At 41.2% G+C, this 19,443-nt stretch overlaps 1 protein-coding gene across 4 annotated transcripts in view; it reads right to left on the bottom strand.

The window, feature by feature from the left end:
• Positions 1–1,368: 1,368 nt before the first annotated feature.
• Positions 1,369–19,443, bottom strand: part of brd4 (bromodomain containing 4) — a 28,253-nt gene continuing 10,178 nt past the window's right edge. For 2 of the 4 annotated variants that reach the window (XM_037090300.1, XM_037090297.1), the window contains 18 exons: positions 13,703–14,090; positions 12,626–12,763; positions 12,393–12,528; positions 11,974–12,314; positions 11,432–11,806; positions 11,207–11,335; positions 10,491–10,721; positions 10,168–10,397; positions 9,689–10,023; positions 9,456–9,551; positions 8,979–9,371; positions 7,516–8,376; positions 7,308–7,414; positions 7,048–7,198; positions 6,823–6,956; positions 6,466–6,671; positions 4,126–4,396; positions 1,369–3,904 (listed from right to left, as the gene is read on the bottom strand). In XM_037090300.1, coding sequence (XP_036946195.1) covers positions 3,836–3,904; positions 4,126–4,396; positions 6,466–6,671; positions 6,823–6,956; positions 7,048–7,198; positions 7,308–7,414; positions 7,516–8,376; positions 8,979–9,371; positions 9,456–9,551; positions 9,689–10,023; positions 10,168–10,397; positions 10,491–10,721; positions 11,207–11,335; positions 11,432–11,806; positions 11,974–12,314; positions 12,393–12,528; positions 12,626–12,763; positions 13,703–13,936 — 4,437 coding nt within the window. In that variant the 5' untranslated portion in view covers positions 13,937–14,090 and the 3' untranslated portion in view covers positions 1,369–3,835. The remainder of the gene's footprint in view (positions 3,905–4,125; positions 4,397–6,465; positions 6,672–6,822; positions 6,957–7,047; positions 7,199–7,307; positions 7,415–7,515; positions 8,377–8,978; positions 9,372–9,455; positions 9,552–9,688; positions 10,024–10,167; positions 10,398–10,490; positions 10,722–11,206; positions 11,336–11,431; positions 11,807–11,973; positions 12,315–12,392; positions 12,529–12,625; positions 12,764–13,702; positions 14,091–19,443) is intronic. The other 2 variants (XM_037090299.1, XM_037090298.1) reach the window with 2 other exon arrangements.

Genomic DNA, 19,443 nt, shown 5'->3' with positions numbered 1-19,443 from the left:
TCAATGGCGACTTCCTCACTGTTAATAACTATTACTGTAAACGCCAAACGCTCAAATGATATACGATATCAAGCAATAACAGTGTGAACAGTTATCTTTACATACATCTTAACTTTAATTCACTCAGAAAGGACGGTCAGTTTGATGCGTGTTCAGAATTACAACTGTTCACTGCCCTCTTGTGGTCACACCACGGAACTGCAACATAGAATTGATCAAGCTAGCGCCAATATGGACGTAAAACAAATACTACCACTTCCGGTGAATTCCCTCAAAATAAAAGCATCTTAAACCGGGAAACGCACTCCACCGCACTTGGTGGTCACAGTTAGAAACTAAATGTGTGAGTTACTCTGTGGTTATAAAACAAATATTTCTACCAATTTTTCGGTCTTTTTAATCGCTTTCATGCTTACAGTTACTGTGTTATATGATAGTTAACAGTTAAGTGGCTGTTGACAACAGCTAGCATGATCAGCACGAGCAAGGGGCTAGATAGTCCGTAAAGCCGAGCGACAATGGCGATTTCCTCACTTTTACTGTTACTGTAAACGCCAAACGCTCAAAAGATTTGCGATATCAAGCGATAACAAAGTGAACAGTTATCTTTATATACATCTTAACCTATATTCACTCAGAATGGACGGTCAGCTTGATGCGTGTTCAGAATTACAACTGTTCACTGCCCTCTTGTGGTCACACCACGGAACTGCAAAATAAAATTGGTCAAACTAACGTCAATGTGGACGTGATAAAAATACTAGCACTTCCGGTGACTTCTCTGACAATAAAATGGATTACCGATCGGATTAGTGTTGCAGTTCATCTTGTGACCGCTAGAGGGCAGTAAAGACTCCTGTAAACCAGATCCTAGCGTCAAGTCAAATTTAATACCATACAAACACTTCCGGCTAATACTTTCAAATTAAAACGATCTAAGACGTGCAGACATTGGTATAAAAATAAGCTAAACATCTAATAAGCAAATGGTGATGGACTTCAAATTTGTTCTTGACCATTTCTCGGTTGCGTTGTACATTATATGCAAACAAAAATGACAATTAAAATCTTAAGGAATTATAATTATCCATTTTCTGTAAATGTTATTAATTCAGCTGTATTATCAATAAGCTCACTTGAGTGGCAATCGTATCATTACAATATGGGTCAAACATCCTGAACCTTATTATTGTACTATGCCTGTGGGTGGCAAAATTGTGTCTGAACTGCAGTTGCTGTCATTTTTTCTTTCGTGGCACAAACTGGTCTGACAATGCTGAAGAAATTCCCTCCAGAATCTACCAAAGTAGGAGCAAGCAGCATGCCAGTTCCAGGGGGCATCTCACATATAAAAACACAGAGACAATGTTTTGTTTATTTTTTATTTTCTATAAAAGAGATGAGTTTATTCAATGATCATAACAGACTGAATCAGAGACCTCGATAGACCACTCACATACCAAACGATAATCGAGGAAAACGTTTCAACAAAACCCCCAAAACAGAACAAATGTAACACAAAATAAAATACCTGAATAAAGCAAACTCTGGGCTGAGCTGCGGGTCAGCACATTCTCTTTAGAACTCATGGCACATTATGTCCAACAGTTATTGTGAAAAGGAAAAAAAAGGCTAAAAAGGAATGAATTTGTTTTTTACCCTTTCAAAACCAGTCTAATAAAAATTCTATACTCATATATGGTGGACTTCATAGGAATTAAAAAGGTGACTTAAGCACAGAAACAAGTTCTCCTGAAGTACTATTTATCTGTTTATTCTCCTCATCAATAGAATGCTTATCTACATCGGGGAACATGCCTCCTTGCACCACACACTTAAAAAAAAAATTAACAAAAACAATAACACACACAGTCACACAGTCGTCCAAATTTACACAGTCACACTCACAGACCAGACTCAAACGCTAGTGTGGCAACGCTGAAACATTATCTACCTAAAATATGCTGATTGAACAAAATGAGAAAGTAGTTGTCAGGTGTGTACACTCATAGAAGTCCAGCTAAAACTAAATTTAAAACCCGAATATTGACAACGGGTAAAATATAAAACGCTGTCTTTTCCTTTTTTTATTATTTTTTTTTTACACAAACTCTTTCAAAAATTCTCCCTCCCCGTTCAAATATTACACCACCCAGACTCGCCCCTTTCTAAACCCCCCTCGAAGTGTAATATAAGCCAACGAGAATTGCAATACAATACAGGCACTGGAGAAAAAACACCATAAGAGACAAGTGAAGAGGACGAGATGCATTCCGATTTCAACCCATCCCCGGTCCAATCAATGTCTCCGAGAACAGAATTATAACTCACATCCACTATTATCGAACAAGAACAAAGATAGAAATCAAAACTGTTTTTTCATCATTTTCCGTTTCTTAACTTATATAATTGTTTGTCTTTTTATTTCATACTGTTGACAGTGTGCCCTCAGTAAATTAAAAGACGACTTGATGCAAGAACTGGGAGCTCCGACCAGTCCATTTTTACTAACCTGATTCAAGTAACCGCTACAGAAAGGTGTTAAGTGTTTGTCTTATTGCCCTGACTATCTCCTTCCTGCTCCGAGCACTCTGCCTGTTGACATGTGATCAAAACCTTTAGGTTCAATCAGAGGGGACAGTAGGGGGCTCCTAATCTACCTCACATCTTAACTGATCCAGTAGTGTGACTGTTGTGAACAGGCCAATGATATGGACATTTTCCAACATTATGTCACAAAGTGTAATACAAATAATGGTGCAACACTTGTAGTGAAATCATATTCCAACTAAAGCTCAGAAACAGCCAGACCTTTCCTTTCTTCTGCTCATTCGTTCCTGTTGTAGCTTTAAATGAAAATGCAAGGCAGGATGAAAACGTCTGTCTTTGATATATACTTGCTGGAACTATGATAATGCATATATTCAGGGTTTTCTTTTGTCACAAGCTACCTAACATGTTTTAGGACAGTTGAGTTAGCATAAATGATAATGGGGTTGTTTGGCATAGACATAGGTGGTGGAGTGTGTTGGTGTGAAGATTCAAAGACCTAAAGAGGAAAAAATGAAAGATCCAAAATAAACAGTTATTGTAGTATAAGAAAATACTTCTTTACAGTAGATACTAGATGATGAAAAAGAACTGCACAGCTCCTACTCCTGGTTGTAAATGTTATTGGTTTGTCCATGTGTGCAGGCTACAGAACATAATGTTCTGTTTAGGAAAGAGGTGTAAGGCAAACTGTACCTTCTCTGCTGAGAAATATACACGATTTACAGTATGGAAGTTGCCCCCGAACCATTTCATGTGTTCACTTACAACAAACAAAACAAAAACAAAACATAAAAGACTAGTCTTCTTCACCACCTCAGACATCTGGCAGTTTCAAAACGCCTCTGCGCAGTCTGTCAGTACATTATCAGAGCATTTTCATAGATATCGGGATGTCTTTACACTTGCAGTTTATTGTTGCGCCCTCACACACTGTAAGAAGCAAGTGTGACAAAGGCAACTGTGCCAACAGGGGTCCTCTCTCTCCTGTTAGGAGATTTCAGACAGGCAAAGCCAAATTCCTAGGAAATGACATCCAGAACAATGAGACTATCCCCATGTGTTGCGTGTGTTCAGTCCACAGGAGCAACGCGAGATGCGACTGCCCGTCCAGCGTTTGTATTCAGTCTCCGAGGGCTCATCACATCTACATACAGTCCGTGTTCCTCTGTGGTGCACGGTCGCCAAATCTCTCTTTAGATGAAGTCTGCATCATCCAAGTCTTTTTTTCCTTTTTTTTGTTTTTTTCTTTGTTTTTGCAGTTACGTTTCAGTTGCTTTCATCCTCAAAACAAGTTCTCCTCAAAGATAGCCATTAAGTCACTTTGGAAATTCATGTCAATAGTTGCTGCCATCTGGAGAGAGAAAAAAACAATCCATTTATTACTCCCAAGAGTCTCTAGCTTGCAGGCCACAAATTAACATGTAATTATAACTTTTTTTATTGCTTCTGTTTGTGTTCAAATTGAGAATTTAATCTACGGTGCACATACTTGAAAATGTACTATTTGTATTACATGAAAATAGCATCCTTTAACTCCATGAAAGTGAAGAGTGCTTAAGATAATTATCTCACCGCTTCTCGCCTCCGCCTCTCCTGCTCTCGGCGGCGTGCTAGCTCTCTCTGTTGGTCTAGTGGGTTCTGTGTGGCAGGCTGTGGTGGTGTGGGGGGTTGAGGAGGTGGCTGAATGGCAGCCGGCTGCGGCTCCTGCTGCTGCTGCTGCTGCTGCTGCTGCTGCTGCTGCTGCTGTTGTGAGGGAGCTTGGATGTGCTGCTGCTCCAGACGTCTGCGTGGCTCCTCGTGCAACCTTCTGCTTGGCTCCATGATTTCCTCATCATCTCGACCTCTGGAAATCAATTGAGGACAATCATTCACACCAAGTGATATCAAACACTTCACAGCTGATATATCCTTACAGCTACTTCTGGTGCCATTCTACAAGTGTCACGGGAAAACTGGCTGAGTATAAAACTACGAGGCCAGAAAAACAAACATGGTTTCACTTGGGGAATTTTACAGGAACATTACCTAACAGTGGTGGGTACAGCTTTCTCAGGATGTAGGTCTAAATATTGTTTCGTTTACAGCAGAACTGAGTTTTGTTTTAACCATTTAAAGTAAGTCTTAAGTCAGCAAGGGAACACACTTATCTTTTAGGCAATGCTTTGCTTTACCTGTTACAGCCAATAATGTCTAAATACCACGTGACAGATAAAACTTTAGGTAGCCAAAACACTTGTTTTGAGTCTTGAGTCTTGCATTTCTAAAATAAATTGTTAATGTCAACCTGAGACTTTAAAGCAGGTACTGTACATGAGGTTTATTCACAGAGTTCAATTATCACAATATCTTGACTGTCTATGGCTTCATAAAAGGCTTGTGAAACAATATTACCTTGACCTTTTCAGTTTAAGTTTAAGCAGGGTATTCAGGACATTATTTATCGGCACTGTGAATAAGTGCTCTGACTTGAACAAAAGAAGATGCCCATATAGCCTCTCTGATGCCTGCAGTTGAGGACTGACAATATCCCCCAATGACCAATGCATTTTAATTAATTAAAATCGTTTCTGGTTCAAATACAACATCTAAAAACACAGTCCTTATTTATATTTGATTCTAAGTGGCTGTTGTAGTCTATGATACAGCCACTAGAGGGGATAATACATCGCCTCAAAGGATTTCCTGTAACGTCATCAGGCAGCCCACCCAAATACTTTTTTGTTTTTAACTCATCATTTAGTGTTAACAGGCAAGTGCTTGTACCAAGATGTCAACAGCACCTCAGAATGTTATTAAGCTGTTGAACAATTGTAATCCAATACTGCTGGACATGAGGGCAGCTCCACAAACAATGAAAAATGAAGCAATAGCAGACTGACGTTTAGTACACAGTATGAATCCAGATCTGTCAGATCTTTTCTGACAGATCTGGATTCATACTGTGTCTGGCTTCAAGGGTCATATACTGCCTGTGTAATATCTTAGACTGACAGGTCGAAAGACATGCCAAGACAGAGGCTGGCATTTTAGGTCATCGGCCATTTGAGTTGGGCACTATAGAACCATTTGTTTATGATTTGGATCAGATTCAGTTTTTTTCATAATGAATTTAAACTGCATCATATCTACCAAAAGAAATTCTATGGGAGCAAGTCCACCAGTGAGTTCTTTTTACTTTAGAATAAAGATCTGAACCTGTAGAAATTTAATGAAATCATCACTGGTGATGCCAGACTGCTTTTTACTTGCAGCTCCAGTCAGGCCAAGTCAAGTGAGAAAGAAATCAGGGTTTTGAATAGGGACGAGTTTAAGAAAATCAATCACTGCATCCTTTTTGTTCCCAGACTTGTAACCATATATTTAACATATTCTTTTATTAATCTCGCAGGAGAGATATATAAAAGAATCTGCAGGGGGATCCTGTCTAATATAGCTGATTCCCAACTTAGCAAGGCACAATTAGGGCCATCTACAAACCAGTCCAAAAGAAATGACTATGACATGTTACAACCTTTACATTGTTGTTTACATATACAATATCTGATTTGTTTAGGCAGTTGGGGCTCTTTGAGGCTTTGCTCAATCTGTAATAACATGAACCCAATATAGAGGCGACATGATAATGACTCATGATAACGATAGGTACGGTAAGTCCTTCCTGCCTGTAGAAGTGACAAGGCCTTTCAGATGAGTGGTTCTGGTTCTAAATTTACCTGGATTGCTTTAAAATTACACACACATACAGCTTGTTCAACATTATTCATTATGCTCATACCTACTTTAGCTGACCAAATATACAACTAATCAAAGATAAGTGTCTCTTCAAAACACTGCAGCCCTCTGTACGTTTTGTCTCCAGTCATCTTCTAGACAACCTGTAATAACATGAACCCAATATAGAGGGTTCCTTACCGTAGTTTGTCCTGCTCTCTGCGTAGTCTGTCTTTTTCTGCCTGCTCTGCTTGGGCTTTCAGGGCTTTCTCCCTCTCCTCTTTCTCCCGTGCAGCACGACGGAACTGCTCAAAACTGTCACTTGAGGACTTCACTGCAGATAAGGGTGTAGATGTGGACTTCTGTGCCAAGCTGGCCCACGAGCCCATATTCTTCAGTTTCACATCCTGAGCAAACACAAACACAGAGGAAAAGATGAGCCACATTAATCGTCAATCCTGATCCAATCGAAAACACTGTAAGATACAATCCCATAAAGTTCATATATAAAGAACTGAAAGAGGTGCATGAGATCATATAAAAAGTGTTTACACCTACCTGTACCTTCTTGGGGGCAGTGGGTGCCTTTGACTCCTGCTTGAACTTATCCTTGTCTTGTAGAGAGGGGGGCGGCCCAGTAGGCTCAGAGGAGCGGATGACTGGTCGCGAGCTGTCCATGGACTTCACATCTGCTTGAAACAAGAGCGCACACACACACAGTCTCAATATCCTGTGCAGCTTCTTCCTCTGCATTGTAGCCACAGAAATAGTCATGGTACTCACTCTGTTGGCTGTGGCCAGGTTGAGAAGGCTTGATATCAGGATGTTTGTGATGGTCTGGTCTCATTGCAGGGTTAAATGGCTCTCCTCGCATCACTGGTGATGGAGGTAGTTTCTCCTCCTTTATCCCACCTTGGTTTGGAGGGGCTCTCTGCTGCATCACAGGCATAAGGAAGTCAGACACATGCATATGGAGACATAAGGTCATTATTACACTAAACTCCTCCGATATATTTAGTGTCCAGCCTGTGGATATTTCTCACCTTTTTGGGCTGCATGTTGTGAGGTGGAGACTGGTGAGACACAGGTGGGAACTGAGGAAGTTGTGGGGAATGCATCATGAGAGGGGAAGGGTTGTCCCTCATGTGACCTGTCAACATAAGGGAAGGGAATAAAATTTCCGACTACATAATCAATCTTTTACAGTTTTTGCTTCAACAATCCATTTTTGTCCCATTATATAAGACTCACCCGTGTTGTAAGGGTCTGCCTTAGTTGGACGAGGGGAGGGCTGTTCTTGCTGCTGCTGGATGATCTGCTGTGCTTTGTTGGTGGGCATGGATATCTTGTGTTGTGAGCCCTGGGACTGACCAGCAAGACCAGGACCCTGCTGGTAGTTCAGCTGCTGCTGTTGTGGCTGCGGTTGCTGCTGCTGAGTGTGCTGCATGTGGCGGGCCTGGTGTAGAGGCATCTGTTGGGTTGGAGCCTGATGTGATGAGGTTGGCTGAGTCTGGGACTGGACAGGTAGCTGGGGAGGAGGCAGCGTTGTCTGAGAGGAGAGTTGAGATTGTCCCTGGACAGACTGCAGGAGAGAGTTCTGCCCTGGTTGTTGTTGTTGTTGTTGTTGTTGTTGTTGCTGCTGCTGCTGCTGCTGCTGCTGCCGAGCCTGCGCCTGAAGCGACTGCATGGACTGCTGGGGCTGACGGGTTTGCTGGAACTGCTGCAAATACAACTGTACTTGGTTCAAAGGCGTCGTTGACCCTGGCTCTTCATCATCCTCCAGCAACATTTGTGGAGGCTGGGAAGACAGCAAGCCCTGGGGTGTGAGTGTTGGAGGGGACATTGGACGCTGATGCAGGGGCTGAGGAGGGTGAAGGATTTGAGAGGGGAGCTGGTGTTGTGGTGGTGCCACTGACTGAGGCTGGAGCTGCTGCTGCTGCTGCTGCTGCTGCTGCTGCTGCTGCTGCTGCTGCTGCTGCTGTTGTTGTTGTTGTTGCTGCAGAGTTGGCTGCTGCTGAGGAGGTGCTGGCTGCTGCTGCGGAGGTTTGGGATGAAGAGGTGCTGCCTTGTGACTGGGTCGAGAAGGCTGCTGAGGCATGGAACTGTGCAAAGCTATGGATGCAAAGTACCAAGAAAGGAACAAAACAAATAAAACATATAATTAATATGGATTTTTGGTTCAATATTCTATTCCCATGAGTTATATTAGTGTCTGTGATGAATTTCTTTAAAAAATAACAATCCAGGGATCAAAATGTGTTAATGTATTTTACAGTTGTTTTGTGGAAACTGGTAAAGAAAGAAAGAAATCTATGTTTCCCACTCCAGTATGTCATTTGTCAATCAGTATAAACATTAGTGTATTAAAGATATCAGTGCGATGTGGTGTGTTCTTCTGAGTGAAAGCACAAATGCACAATAAAAATAAATAAAACAACAATTGCCATTTTTCAACAGCTAGCACTCCCAAGTTCAAAAGGAAAGTTGCTGGATGAAGTAAGATCAATGTAGACAGGCCATTTATAGGTGGTTGGGGTTATGATTCATGAATATAAAATGGTACTGTTTTATTCTGCTTTTGAAAAATGCATTGCAGCTCTTGAATTTGTTCGAGTCATTATTTTTAGGGACTGTATTTACACCAGCAGACATGAGTCCATGTAGCCATTAGTACTGGATCTGTGAAATAGTTGGCAGCCTGCATTGAGTCTTACCTGGAGATGGGAGGATTGGATGCTGGTTGAGGAAGGGGTGGGTCTCAGGAGACACTGGCCCAGCAGAATGAGCGTTGAGGTGTGGAGGTGCAGGTGAGGAAGAGTTGCCTGTGTGGTGGGATAGATGCATGAGGGGCTGGCCGAAAGGTGGCAGGGACTCAAAGCTAGTCTCCAGTAACTGAGAAGATTCCAGGGCAGCTACAGGGGGAACAATGAAGCCTGCGGGAGATGGTTGATGCTGCTGCTGATGCTGTTTCAGCTGACTGTTGGATTGAAGGCTTGCAGCCTGGGAATTCAGCCCAGTTTGAGGAGGTCCACTCTGATTGTGAAGATGCGTCTTCTTCCCCTCCTTTACAGACTGGCCCTTCTTCTTCTGCTGCTGCTTTATCAATCCTGATTAAGGAAAATAGACATGGCACTTAATTTCTATGTTTTTGATTATGGTCATTTTAATGAGTCAAATTTACTGTAAGTCACCTGTGCCCTCAGCCTCGCTATCTGTGCTGGAACCACTGCTCTCCGAGGAGGATCCGGTCTTTTTGGATGCAGCCATCAACTCCACAGGCTTTTCAACTATAAAAAAAATAAGTTTTTGTTCATGTAATTCCAGAACACCATATCAATTTCTAAATTTCACATTTCTAAATAAACTAGAGAACCCCACACTCAGAGTTAGCAGCCCCCCTCACTGATTTGCTTTAGTTGCTTACCTGGGAGCCTTTTCTTCTTCTTGTGGAGGCAGGAAGATACATATCTCTCCAGCTCACGCAGAGTGGAAGGTTTTAGCGTCTCAAAATCAATCTCAATTTCATCAGGGTTTGAGTTTTTGAGCGAGGGCTCTCTGGACTGGATGATATGCACTACACGGCCGAGCTTGTCCCCAGGGAGCTTGTTGATGTCCAAACTTAGCTGCCTTTTCTCCTCATACGTCATAGGCTTGCATTTTTCCCCTGTAGCCGATGATCCAGCTGCCCCAAGGTCATCGTCCAGACTGGGAACAGGCTGCAGGTTGGCGGGATGATTGTTTTTCATCCCTTCCTTTTTACTATAAAAGGTAAAACACAAAACTGAGTAAGGGTAATACTGAACTATGCAATGGCAAGCTGATGGCCAAGGGACATCTCATATCAAGGATTTGTTCTAACCAACTCCCTTACATTGACAAAGTTGTAACAGATGTAATACTAACCTGGGTTTCTTCTTGGAAACAACCTCTTTGTTGTTATTGTTACTAGTCTTAGACTTCTTAGAGAGCTGTGAAACAGGTGTAGCATCCTGGATCTCATCTACAAGGCCAGATATGCCTCCTTTTTTCTTATGCTTATCTTTTTTCTTCTCCTTCTTTTCCTTCTCTTTTCTCTTTGGTTTGCTGGCTTGTGGTTGGGACAAGGCAGCCAGCTGCTCATGGACAGCTTTCAACTGCATCAGGAGAAGAGAACAATTCTTAATAGAGGGTAAGAAGGTCTGGACAAAAAAATAAGTACACACCTTGAATCATTTCTTGTCACTGACCTGTTCTTGGAGCTCTGCCAATCTCTGGGCTCTCTCCTCTTCAGAGTCATCTGTTGATGACTCAGACTCAGAGGATGAGTCACTTGAGCTGTCTGAAGACGAGGCGACAGGGGCCAAAGGAGGTTGAGGCTTAACAGGGGCAGGATGGTGAAGTGTAGGAGCTGGAGAAGAAACCACTGGCTTGCTCTCCGGTTCATCTGGCATCTTAGCAAAGCGCATCTCAAAGACATCCTATAAATTGAAAAGAAACAACAACCTAAACAAAACATTTCTGTTTGTAGGAATACTCCTAAAAACACAACGACAGACATTTTAAGGTCGTTTTTGTTGAAATGTAAACAGTCACACAATCTGATTATAGCAGATTTTCATCTTAATGTTGATGCTTGCAAGTTTGTTGACACAACAGGGAATAATTGGACGTATTTCCTGCACTAGTAAAAAGGGCAGCCAGTAACCTGGTAGCTTAACTACAAAACTTGGATCACAAACACTATGATATTGACTATGATAATTTAAACACTTTCAAATATCCAAATGTATCAATGATAAAATTATGTAAAACGACCCACCCCAAACCCTAGGGAATTAAACAAAATATCACAATGGCTGATATCATGGTTGATTCTTTACAAGATCCATTTAAGTCTACATAAATTACCTCCCTGCACTTTTTTAACCTCAGCAACATTGTCTGCATGTTAGACTGTATTTACCTGCAGCTTGCGTGCCATGGCTACCACCTCATGGTCTGGTGGATTATATTTGTAGCAGTTGGAAAACATTAATCGTACGTCAGCAGCAAACTCCTGGGGTTCCCGGTATTGCCTGTTCTCCAGTTTGGCCTAATAAACATACCATGGATATCAATTACATGCCATTCCACAAATCTTTTCAATATCCTATAATAACTTAGATACATTTTGCAGTATTGAACGCACCTTGATGCTGCTGAGGTCCATTGGATGTTTGATGATATCATGATAATCATGTAGTCCTAGTGCATCCACATCAACAGGTTGGTAGAATGGCCAGGCATAAGCAGCGTGTTTCTTGGACAGCATGTCCCTAACCAGACTAGCACAGTATCCCAGCTGATCCTGTGGTTTGGGGCTATGACCTCCACTTGGTCCCATCCCCATGCCTATATGATGCTGGGAGTCTGGAGCATCTTTTTTCATCAGTTTTGTAGGCCTGGTACTCTCTCTTCTAGGTAGTGTCTTCCCAGATTTGGACTCTGCTGGTGAAGACTCACTCAGTTGGTCATTCGCTGTGGGCGTTGTAGTGTCTGCTTTCCTTTTCTGGCTCTTTCTTTGCTAAAGAGAAGTAAACAGAAAAAAGCAAAGAAATTGGGCAAAAGGGCAAGGTAATAAGTGATGAGAATGAGATGTTAAAATGTATCCACACCTATCTAATGCTCCCAAGCATGGTCAAAAATGTGCCCATCTGCCAAAGCAGATTTACCTATCTCAACCACACTCACTTTGGTCATAGTTATAGGGTTCTGCAGCATGGGGGCAGTGCTCTGGATGGATGCCAGGGGAAGGGATGTCTGAGCAGGAGGAGGCACAGAAGTCATGATGGGAACTTGAGGAGCGCAGTCCGATTGGCTCAGGGAGTAGGGAGCGCCAAGCTGTGGTGCATGGCTGGATAACGTTGGGGGCACGTGGGACGGCAGGGCCTGCATCAAAGGCTGGGGAGGTAGTGAAGGCGGGCCCTGCACTGGTCCTCTGGTCAGTGATGCTGCTGAGAGGTTTGACAGACCACGTGTTTGAGGAGTTGTGGATGAAGGATCAATGATGGCCCCTGGTTTCAAGTTCAAACCTTGATGAGAGAACAAGACACTTTAATAAATATCCCATCTCACAGAGGCTAGGCTCCAAGAACATGAACATTACATACCTCCTTCTCTTCTACCCCGGCCTCGTCCTTTCCCCGTCATGACAACAATCTCTGTTTCTTCCTGAGGCATTTCTGAGACCTTTTGGAGAAAAGCCTTCTCTAGCGCCTCAGCCATTAAGACTATGTCATCTCCAGGCTGCAGGGGGAGACAAACACTCTTAGCCAAAGTAGAGGCACATCAGAATATTTAGCACTTCATTAGTTACAATGGCTCCAGTGTACAAATTTGTTACCTTGTTATATATGTAGCAGTTGGTAAACATCGTGTTGAAGTCTTGGATACATTCTTGGGCATTCCAGTAGTAACTGTTCTCAAGCCTTTTCTTGATTGTTCCCATGTCCATAGGGTTTTTGATTATTGTGTAGTAGTCCTGAAAAGTTTGCATACAAATATATCATGAGTGCCAAGTAGGAAATAAAAACGTGTCCCTCTCAATTAAGCCATTTAGATTTTTTTCCTGTTTCACTTGTGTGATGTTCCTTTAATAACAAGCAAGGAAATAAAATACCATTTACATGATGATTTCAATGATGACAGAGATATTTATTGACAATGTTATAAACTATTTGGCAATGAGTTGATTCATAATTTTGATATGTGCTTGGTCAATGTGAAGCCGTTATCTCTTGTGTAGCTACAGGAAAAAATGTATGCGGATGGTCATGATGCTTAATGATCCAGTGAGGCTGCTGCTTTAGGTTTCCGGATGGGATAGTGTCAGTCAACCGTTAATATTTGATGTACAATTTTAGATTTTGCTTGGATGAGTCAGAACACAGCCAAATAGAGGCTACTGGTTTTTTTTGTTTGTTTGTTTTTAAATGATGATTAAGCTTCAGCTTATTCATCTTATTTTCTTATTACAATGATCTTTTTCATTGCTCTGGGTCTTCTTCTTAGTCTAAAATAAAGTTTGAATTTAATATCAAAATCGATATTCTTGGAGACAGCACGAAATAATCAACTGCTGTCCTTTCCAACAAAGACATTCTAAATATGTTAATGCATGACAAAGTTTGTAAGGCGTTTTTCTTTTTTTCTTGAGCTTATGTCACAACCAAGACTGATCAGAACACAAGACAATTGCATTCCGTTTCACACATTTCAAGTGTGTGAAAGTTGTAGTAAAAGGATTAAAGTTATTACTGATATAATTCTGAAAGGATTAAAGAGCCCTGACTCTACCCATAACAAAACATTCAGATGTACAGCTGGAATAAGTAGATGTAGATAATCCTGGTGGCAATTTATAAGTGATGCCTAATTTGTCCAGTACCATCTCCGAAACGGAGTGAAAGTTGGTACTCACAGGCAGGTTAAGTTTGATCGCATCCACTGGTGCATGAAAGGGCCAGGCGAACTGGTGCTTCCACAGGCCCTTCAACACCATCTTGAGCAGGTACTGCAGCTGATTGGTCTGGCGCTTTGGCCTGCTGGGATTGATGTACTCTGGGGGTGGGGGGTTGCCCCCTTGCTGGGCCTGCCCCTGGCTGCTGCTGCTGCTGCTGCCCGACATCTGCGCTGCATCCAGGCCGTCCCCCATTCTAACAGGGTTGGGCACGGGCTCGGGCCCCGGAGCGGGAGCTGGAGCTGGAGCAGGGGTAGTGGTGTTGGCAGGACACCAGTTCAGTCTTGGCCCCGGCACAGACTCCACTGACAGAGCACCACTGATCCCATTGCACTCCTCGCTGGACTCTCTGGAGAGAGGAAATATCATACTGTTATTAGTGTGTCTATAAAAACAGTTTACAATAAAATGTCATGTCATTAACAACATTTTATTGGAATCATAACCCAATGCATGGTAAAGCAGACCTCTGATACCGTTATTGCACTGCAAAAAGTAAAAGCATAATTGTTCTCTTGCACTGAAGCAGCCACTATACACCCAGCTCTACTAGGGGAACAGTGTTCTAATGGTATCAAGACCGAGTCTAAGCAGAAACTCATGTTAATCCATCTCTCACAGACCCAAGCCATTCATCGATGGATTAGTGTTAAAACAAATGGACAAATTTGGGCACAAAATGAATTATTTCCATATGGGTTTGAATAATAAAAACTCTGCCAAAACTCTCATGGTGCCTTAAGTCATTTTTGCTATAAAGTGGTTAAAACAAAACATTTGACAAATATTGTAATTGATAATCCAAGAAATTTCAGTCATCATGAAACATATTACAAACATTTAAATAGAACAGTTATGAAGAAGAAGATAAAACAACCTTCTTTCCCAAGCTCTCCTTTTTCATTCCTTACACATCCATACAGTGCCTTCCAAGAGATACTGTATAAAAGTGCAGTGTTACCCATATTTAAATGACTGATCATGTCTTATACATTTTAACAGGATTCCATCTGATAAACCAAAGGTCATAATTTAAATTCAAAATAATATATAAACAGACACTAGCGTTGTTAAATCATTCAGAAGTATGAATGTTATTTTTATTTTTTATGAGTTACATAATAAATAAATCATATATAAACAGATCCTGCACTGTATTCAGAGGAGTTCAGGGATTGTTTTAGATTTAGTTTTGGCTCTAGCATATGCGTGTGTGCTTTTAGTAGATCTTTGTCCTCCCACTCCATCTCAGGACCTGGGAGTGTTTAGGGATGTGGGCGGACAGGGGTGGATGGAGGGTGGCGGGGAGTAAGCGTCATCTGGCAGATGAGGGACTGTGTGTTCCACTACACAGCACTCAGTCCTACATTATGTCCTCCTAAGGCAGTCAGGGACATTACACTCAAGATACACTCAAAGGCTGTTAAGACAACAACACGGTCCAATATTAATCGCAAAATGCTTTACTAAAAATAGACTGTGGAACAACGATGATGTGGGGGGGAAAAGCACTGATCACAAGGTTGTGTATTCAAGTCTCTAATAGAGACATGTTAGTCTTCATGTCTCGCACACTGAAATCCACCCCCACAACAGGGCCTTAAAGATAAACACACACCACTGTATAGATCTGTGACTAATCACATTCTTGATGAGTCACTCTCTGAGAATAAGGAAACAGTTTGTACACCACATGATCACTGCCTTGGCCGCCCCAAGGCACTCAAACACAGTGGAGTATCTGACTAAATGACCAATATGTTGAATGACAACACATGAAAAGAAACAGTACTGGTCCAACACAGATGGTATTTTTGTGGCTAGAAGCAAACAGAAATAAATAATGCCAAAATAAACATGAACAGAACTTGTCTTGGCCCAGGGTACAAATATGCATATTTGAGTCCATAGCTCATTTTCAGCTCAATAAAGCTCAACTAAAAATACTTCAAAGTTTTGCTGAACTAGCTAAACAAATAGAATAAACAAATAAAATATCTTAGGCTAACCAGCTGTAGTCTGATGGCCTTCAGTGACACCTGCAGTCTTGCACTGTTAAGCCTAAAGCCTAAACAATCCTTAAAAACTGCCATTTCCCATATCTAATAAATCATCCTGTGTGTGGCATTGTGCTGGAAAGGACAAAATGAACAAAAACAATTACAGCTGACATGCCCCCACTGTATTAACATTAAAGGAAAAATAAATTATTACATTGTGACAGGCAGCAGTGAATGACAGAAGGTGCTTTTTATCCACCGTTAAAGAAGCATGTGCCACCACAAGCTGAGATGTGACCACTGGTACAACAGGCTTTAAACCATAGTAAATCTCACTAAAACTACATTTGGCACTAACTGTGGTGGTAAGCTGAAGTTAGACTTACATGTGTCACCATTTCTGATGCGCAAGTGATTTCTGGAAAAAGGAACATTGTGATGACCTGGTGTGCCATGAAAATTACAAGTAAAATGTAGGTCTCCTTAATGATTGTTAACTTAAAATATTGTTTGCCTCCAAAGCAGGCAACTCAAAACATCTTTCCAACTTGCCACGGAAGTAATTTACCTGAACATTTGCCCATTCAAAGCACCTGTGAGTAAACCATGGGAACTAAAATTTGTGTCCTCTACAAGCACCTACAATGAGCTAGGCTGAAGAAAGCCAAATGCCCTTTAGGGAATTGAAGAACTTCCTAAATTAATAATATATAAGTAGATATCAGTGTATATGTGCTTGTGGCTGAATCACAGTGGCTGAACCAATGAACATACCTTGATGAGTTACCAGCAGCTATAGCCATGGTTTAGGTATGACAAGAGAGAAGGAACTTTTCATTCAAAAACAATGAGACGAGAATTTCTTCATCAAAGAAAAACAAAACAAGGGAGGGCACTGAATGCTTTTCTTAATGAAAAAGATTTTTTTTCACTCATTTCCTGACTTCAGAACACTGGTAGCACTTTCCTACTGCGTCATGCAGTATGTTCCATTGTTTGAAATTAACCTATGATGGGTCATCCAATCATTTGCAAAGTATTTTTTTAAACTGCTCACTCATTTCCAAACAGTTTACAGGGACACATTTCCAAATAGTTCTGTGTAACAAAAATGTGGAGCATCAGGTTACACAAAAATAGCCGTCCTAGCAAAACTAGAATGACAACATTTGGACAAATCCTGAGTAAGTCTGATAGAAGATGACCTTAGATAACCTGCTTTCACTGTCAACATGACAAGCTTGTCATGGGAACTGTAAAAAAGGAGGGTTTAGTTATTATATTTAGTATTATTTCATGATTAAGCAAAAGGATTTTTTTAATCAAATAATCCAATATCTTTTAAATTACTATAAGATCTGTATTTATTTGTAAGTTATTTTAAGAATTTAAAAGAAGTGCAATGTTGATTACAGCCTGAAATGCGATGAGCGAGCAAATTACTTTAATGAGGTAGAAGTTTAATAGCATATGTACCTTTCTCACAGCAAACTACTGATGAACACCAACATGTAAAACCAATATGAGGCATATCTCTTTAAGCAAAAATGTAGGAGTAAGGTAGGCACTGCATAATTTGATGATGACAACTAGGGCTGGGTAGTGTTAAGAACCTCACGATTTGATTCGATTTCGATTTCGATTCCTTAGGTCGCAATTCGATTCAATATCAGTTCGATTCAATATTGATTTAAATGCTTTGATATCGATCCAGTAATAAGTAGTAATACACATTTAATAATCAAAGTACCTGTAGATAATTTTTAAATTAAAAAAAAAAAATGCTTACCTCTAAGAAGTTCTAGCTCGAATTAAAATGTAAACAAAGGCACACGATGTGTTAAGTTGTAAAATAGTGCAACCATATAAGCTGAGAAAGTGCCATTGTTTCTGGAACTGCATGGTACATTTTTGTCTGACATAAACATAGACATAACGGAGGTCCCTCCGCCCTCCAGCTAGACGCGAGGGGGTAAAACGTTGACACTGTCCCTCCTCTCTCCCAAAGGAGAGTGCTATCCCTGGGCGCACAGTGCAGCGGCCAGGGTGGGACCGGCTGTGTTGGGAGTTTACAGTCTCCAAAAGAATGGTGTGTCAGACATCGGCTACCAGCCTCCGCAGCTCTGACGGTGTTTCCGTGGCACATCACCCTCCGACCCTTGAGCGAGGTTGCGGGCGTGGCGCTTCCAGCTGCTGGAGGTGGGAACCTAAAGGCGTCTGGCGAGGGACAGCAGGTGGTCGGGGGCCACTGCTTGCCTGAATCGATTCAGAGGATTTTCTGAATCGATACTGAATTGGGTAATCATATTGCAATGCTTTGATGAATCAATATTTTTACCCATCTCTAACGACGAATACAGATCTGGATGCTTTGATCCTCTGTCTCCCACTTTGCCTTACTTATGGTTTCTTGGACTTTGTCAACTGCAAAGAGCCCTTCATGAAAATTACAACATGAATGTGATGGATACAGTGGGATCTAAATAATTCTACCAAAACACTGCTACTAGTAAATTGAAAAAAAGAAGATCCTCTAATCAGTGCTGATGCTGAGATGTCTTGGAATGTCATAGGATGTCTTCATTTGGAGATGTATTCTGTATCACTGCTAAAGAATCTGGAGGGATTCTGACTTTTTGGCAAAAGCTGGAGGGAAAATGTTTATGGAAATATTTTGTACAACTGAATCATATACTGAATCAAATACTCAGTTACAGTACAGATGAGTGGGGGCACTTAAACATTTTCAACACACGAGTCAGTACTATCAGACGTCTTGCGCAAAGACATATTCAAAGGAGGTAGTCACAATGAGCGTGGTCCAGCTTGGCTTCAGATCTGCATGAAGCCAAGTCTCATTGCACACAGACACGCACAAATACTGCCAGATGGTCCTCAACAGCTCATTAACATCACCTACAAGCACACTCACAGCTAGAGTCATTGACATTAGAGCACTGCAACAACAAGTGTAAACAAAATTCTGGAAACACCGAAGCAGATGCAATAAATGAGAGTGCATGAACGACACCTCTTGTAGGAGTCAAGCATTTGAACCACATGCATTGACCTAAAGAGGCAGTACTTCCAATAGGCATGAACAGACATGAAAGCTCCAACTCACCAAGACATTTTGTGATCTGCCTGTTCATGTCCTGCTGTTCATCCATCAAAAACACATTATGAAGAATATTGCAAGACAACCCCTCATTAAAAGGAAGACAGGTTTTAGCAATCAGATTGTATACTTCAATCACCTTGTAACATGTTAACTTATCAAGAGCATGACTTACTTCAATGATAAATTAAGGCACTTGGCTAACCTGACAAATACCAGTTTTGTGAGATACTCTTTTGAGAAACGCCAGCCAAAGAGCATAGGGATACTCTTTGAAACTGTTATAATAATATGCAAGTATTGTGTAATAACTTACTGAAACATAAAATATTTGTTGACAGATGGAGTTAGGGAAGACTACATCTGCATCATCAGGTTATCTGGGCTTTGTACCGAAACACTTATCAAAATATATTCCTAATCTTAAGTGTGTAGAACAGTGTGCAGGAGTTTAAGGAATAATTTTGTTCTGTGTAAAAATATCAAAACAGTACACCAGATGATGAAAAAATATTTGGAAAGGGAACCTGCAGAGCCTTTTTAGTTTTTATAATAATGCTACTGAATGTTTGTCTCTATAGTTT

The sequence above is a fragment of the Acanthopagrus latus genome, chromosome 23 (assembly GCF_904848185.1).
Source record: "Acanthopagrus latus isolate v.2019 chromosome 23, fAcaLat1.1, whole genome shotgun sequence".
Taxonomy (NCBI): Eukaryota; Metazoa; Chordata; class Actinopteri; order Spariformes; family Sparidae; genus Acanthopagrus; species Acanthopagrus latus.
This window is presented reverse-complemented; position numbering and strand designations above follow the sequence as displayed.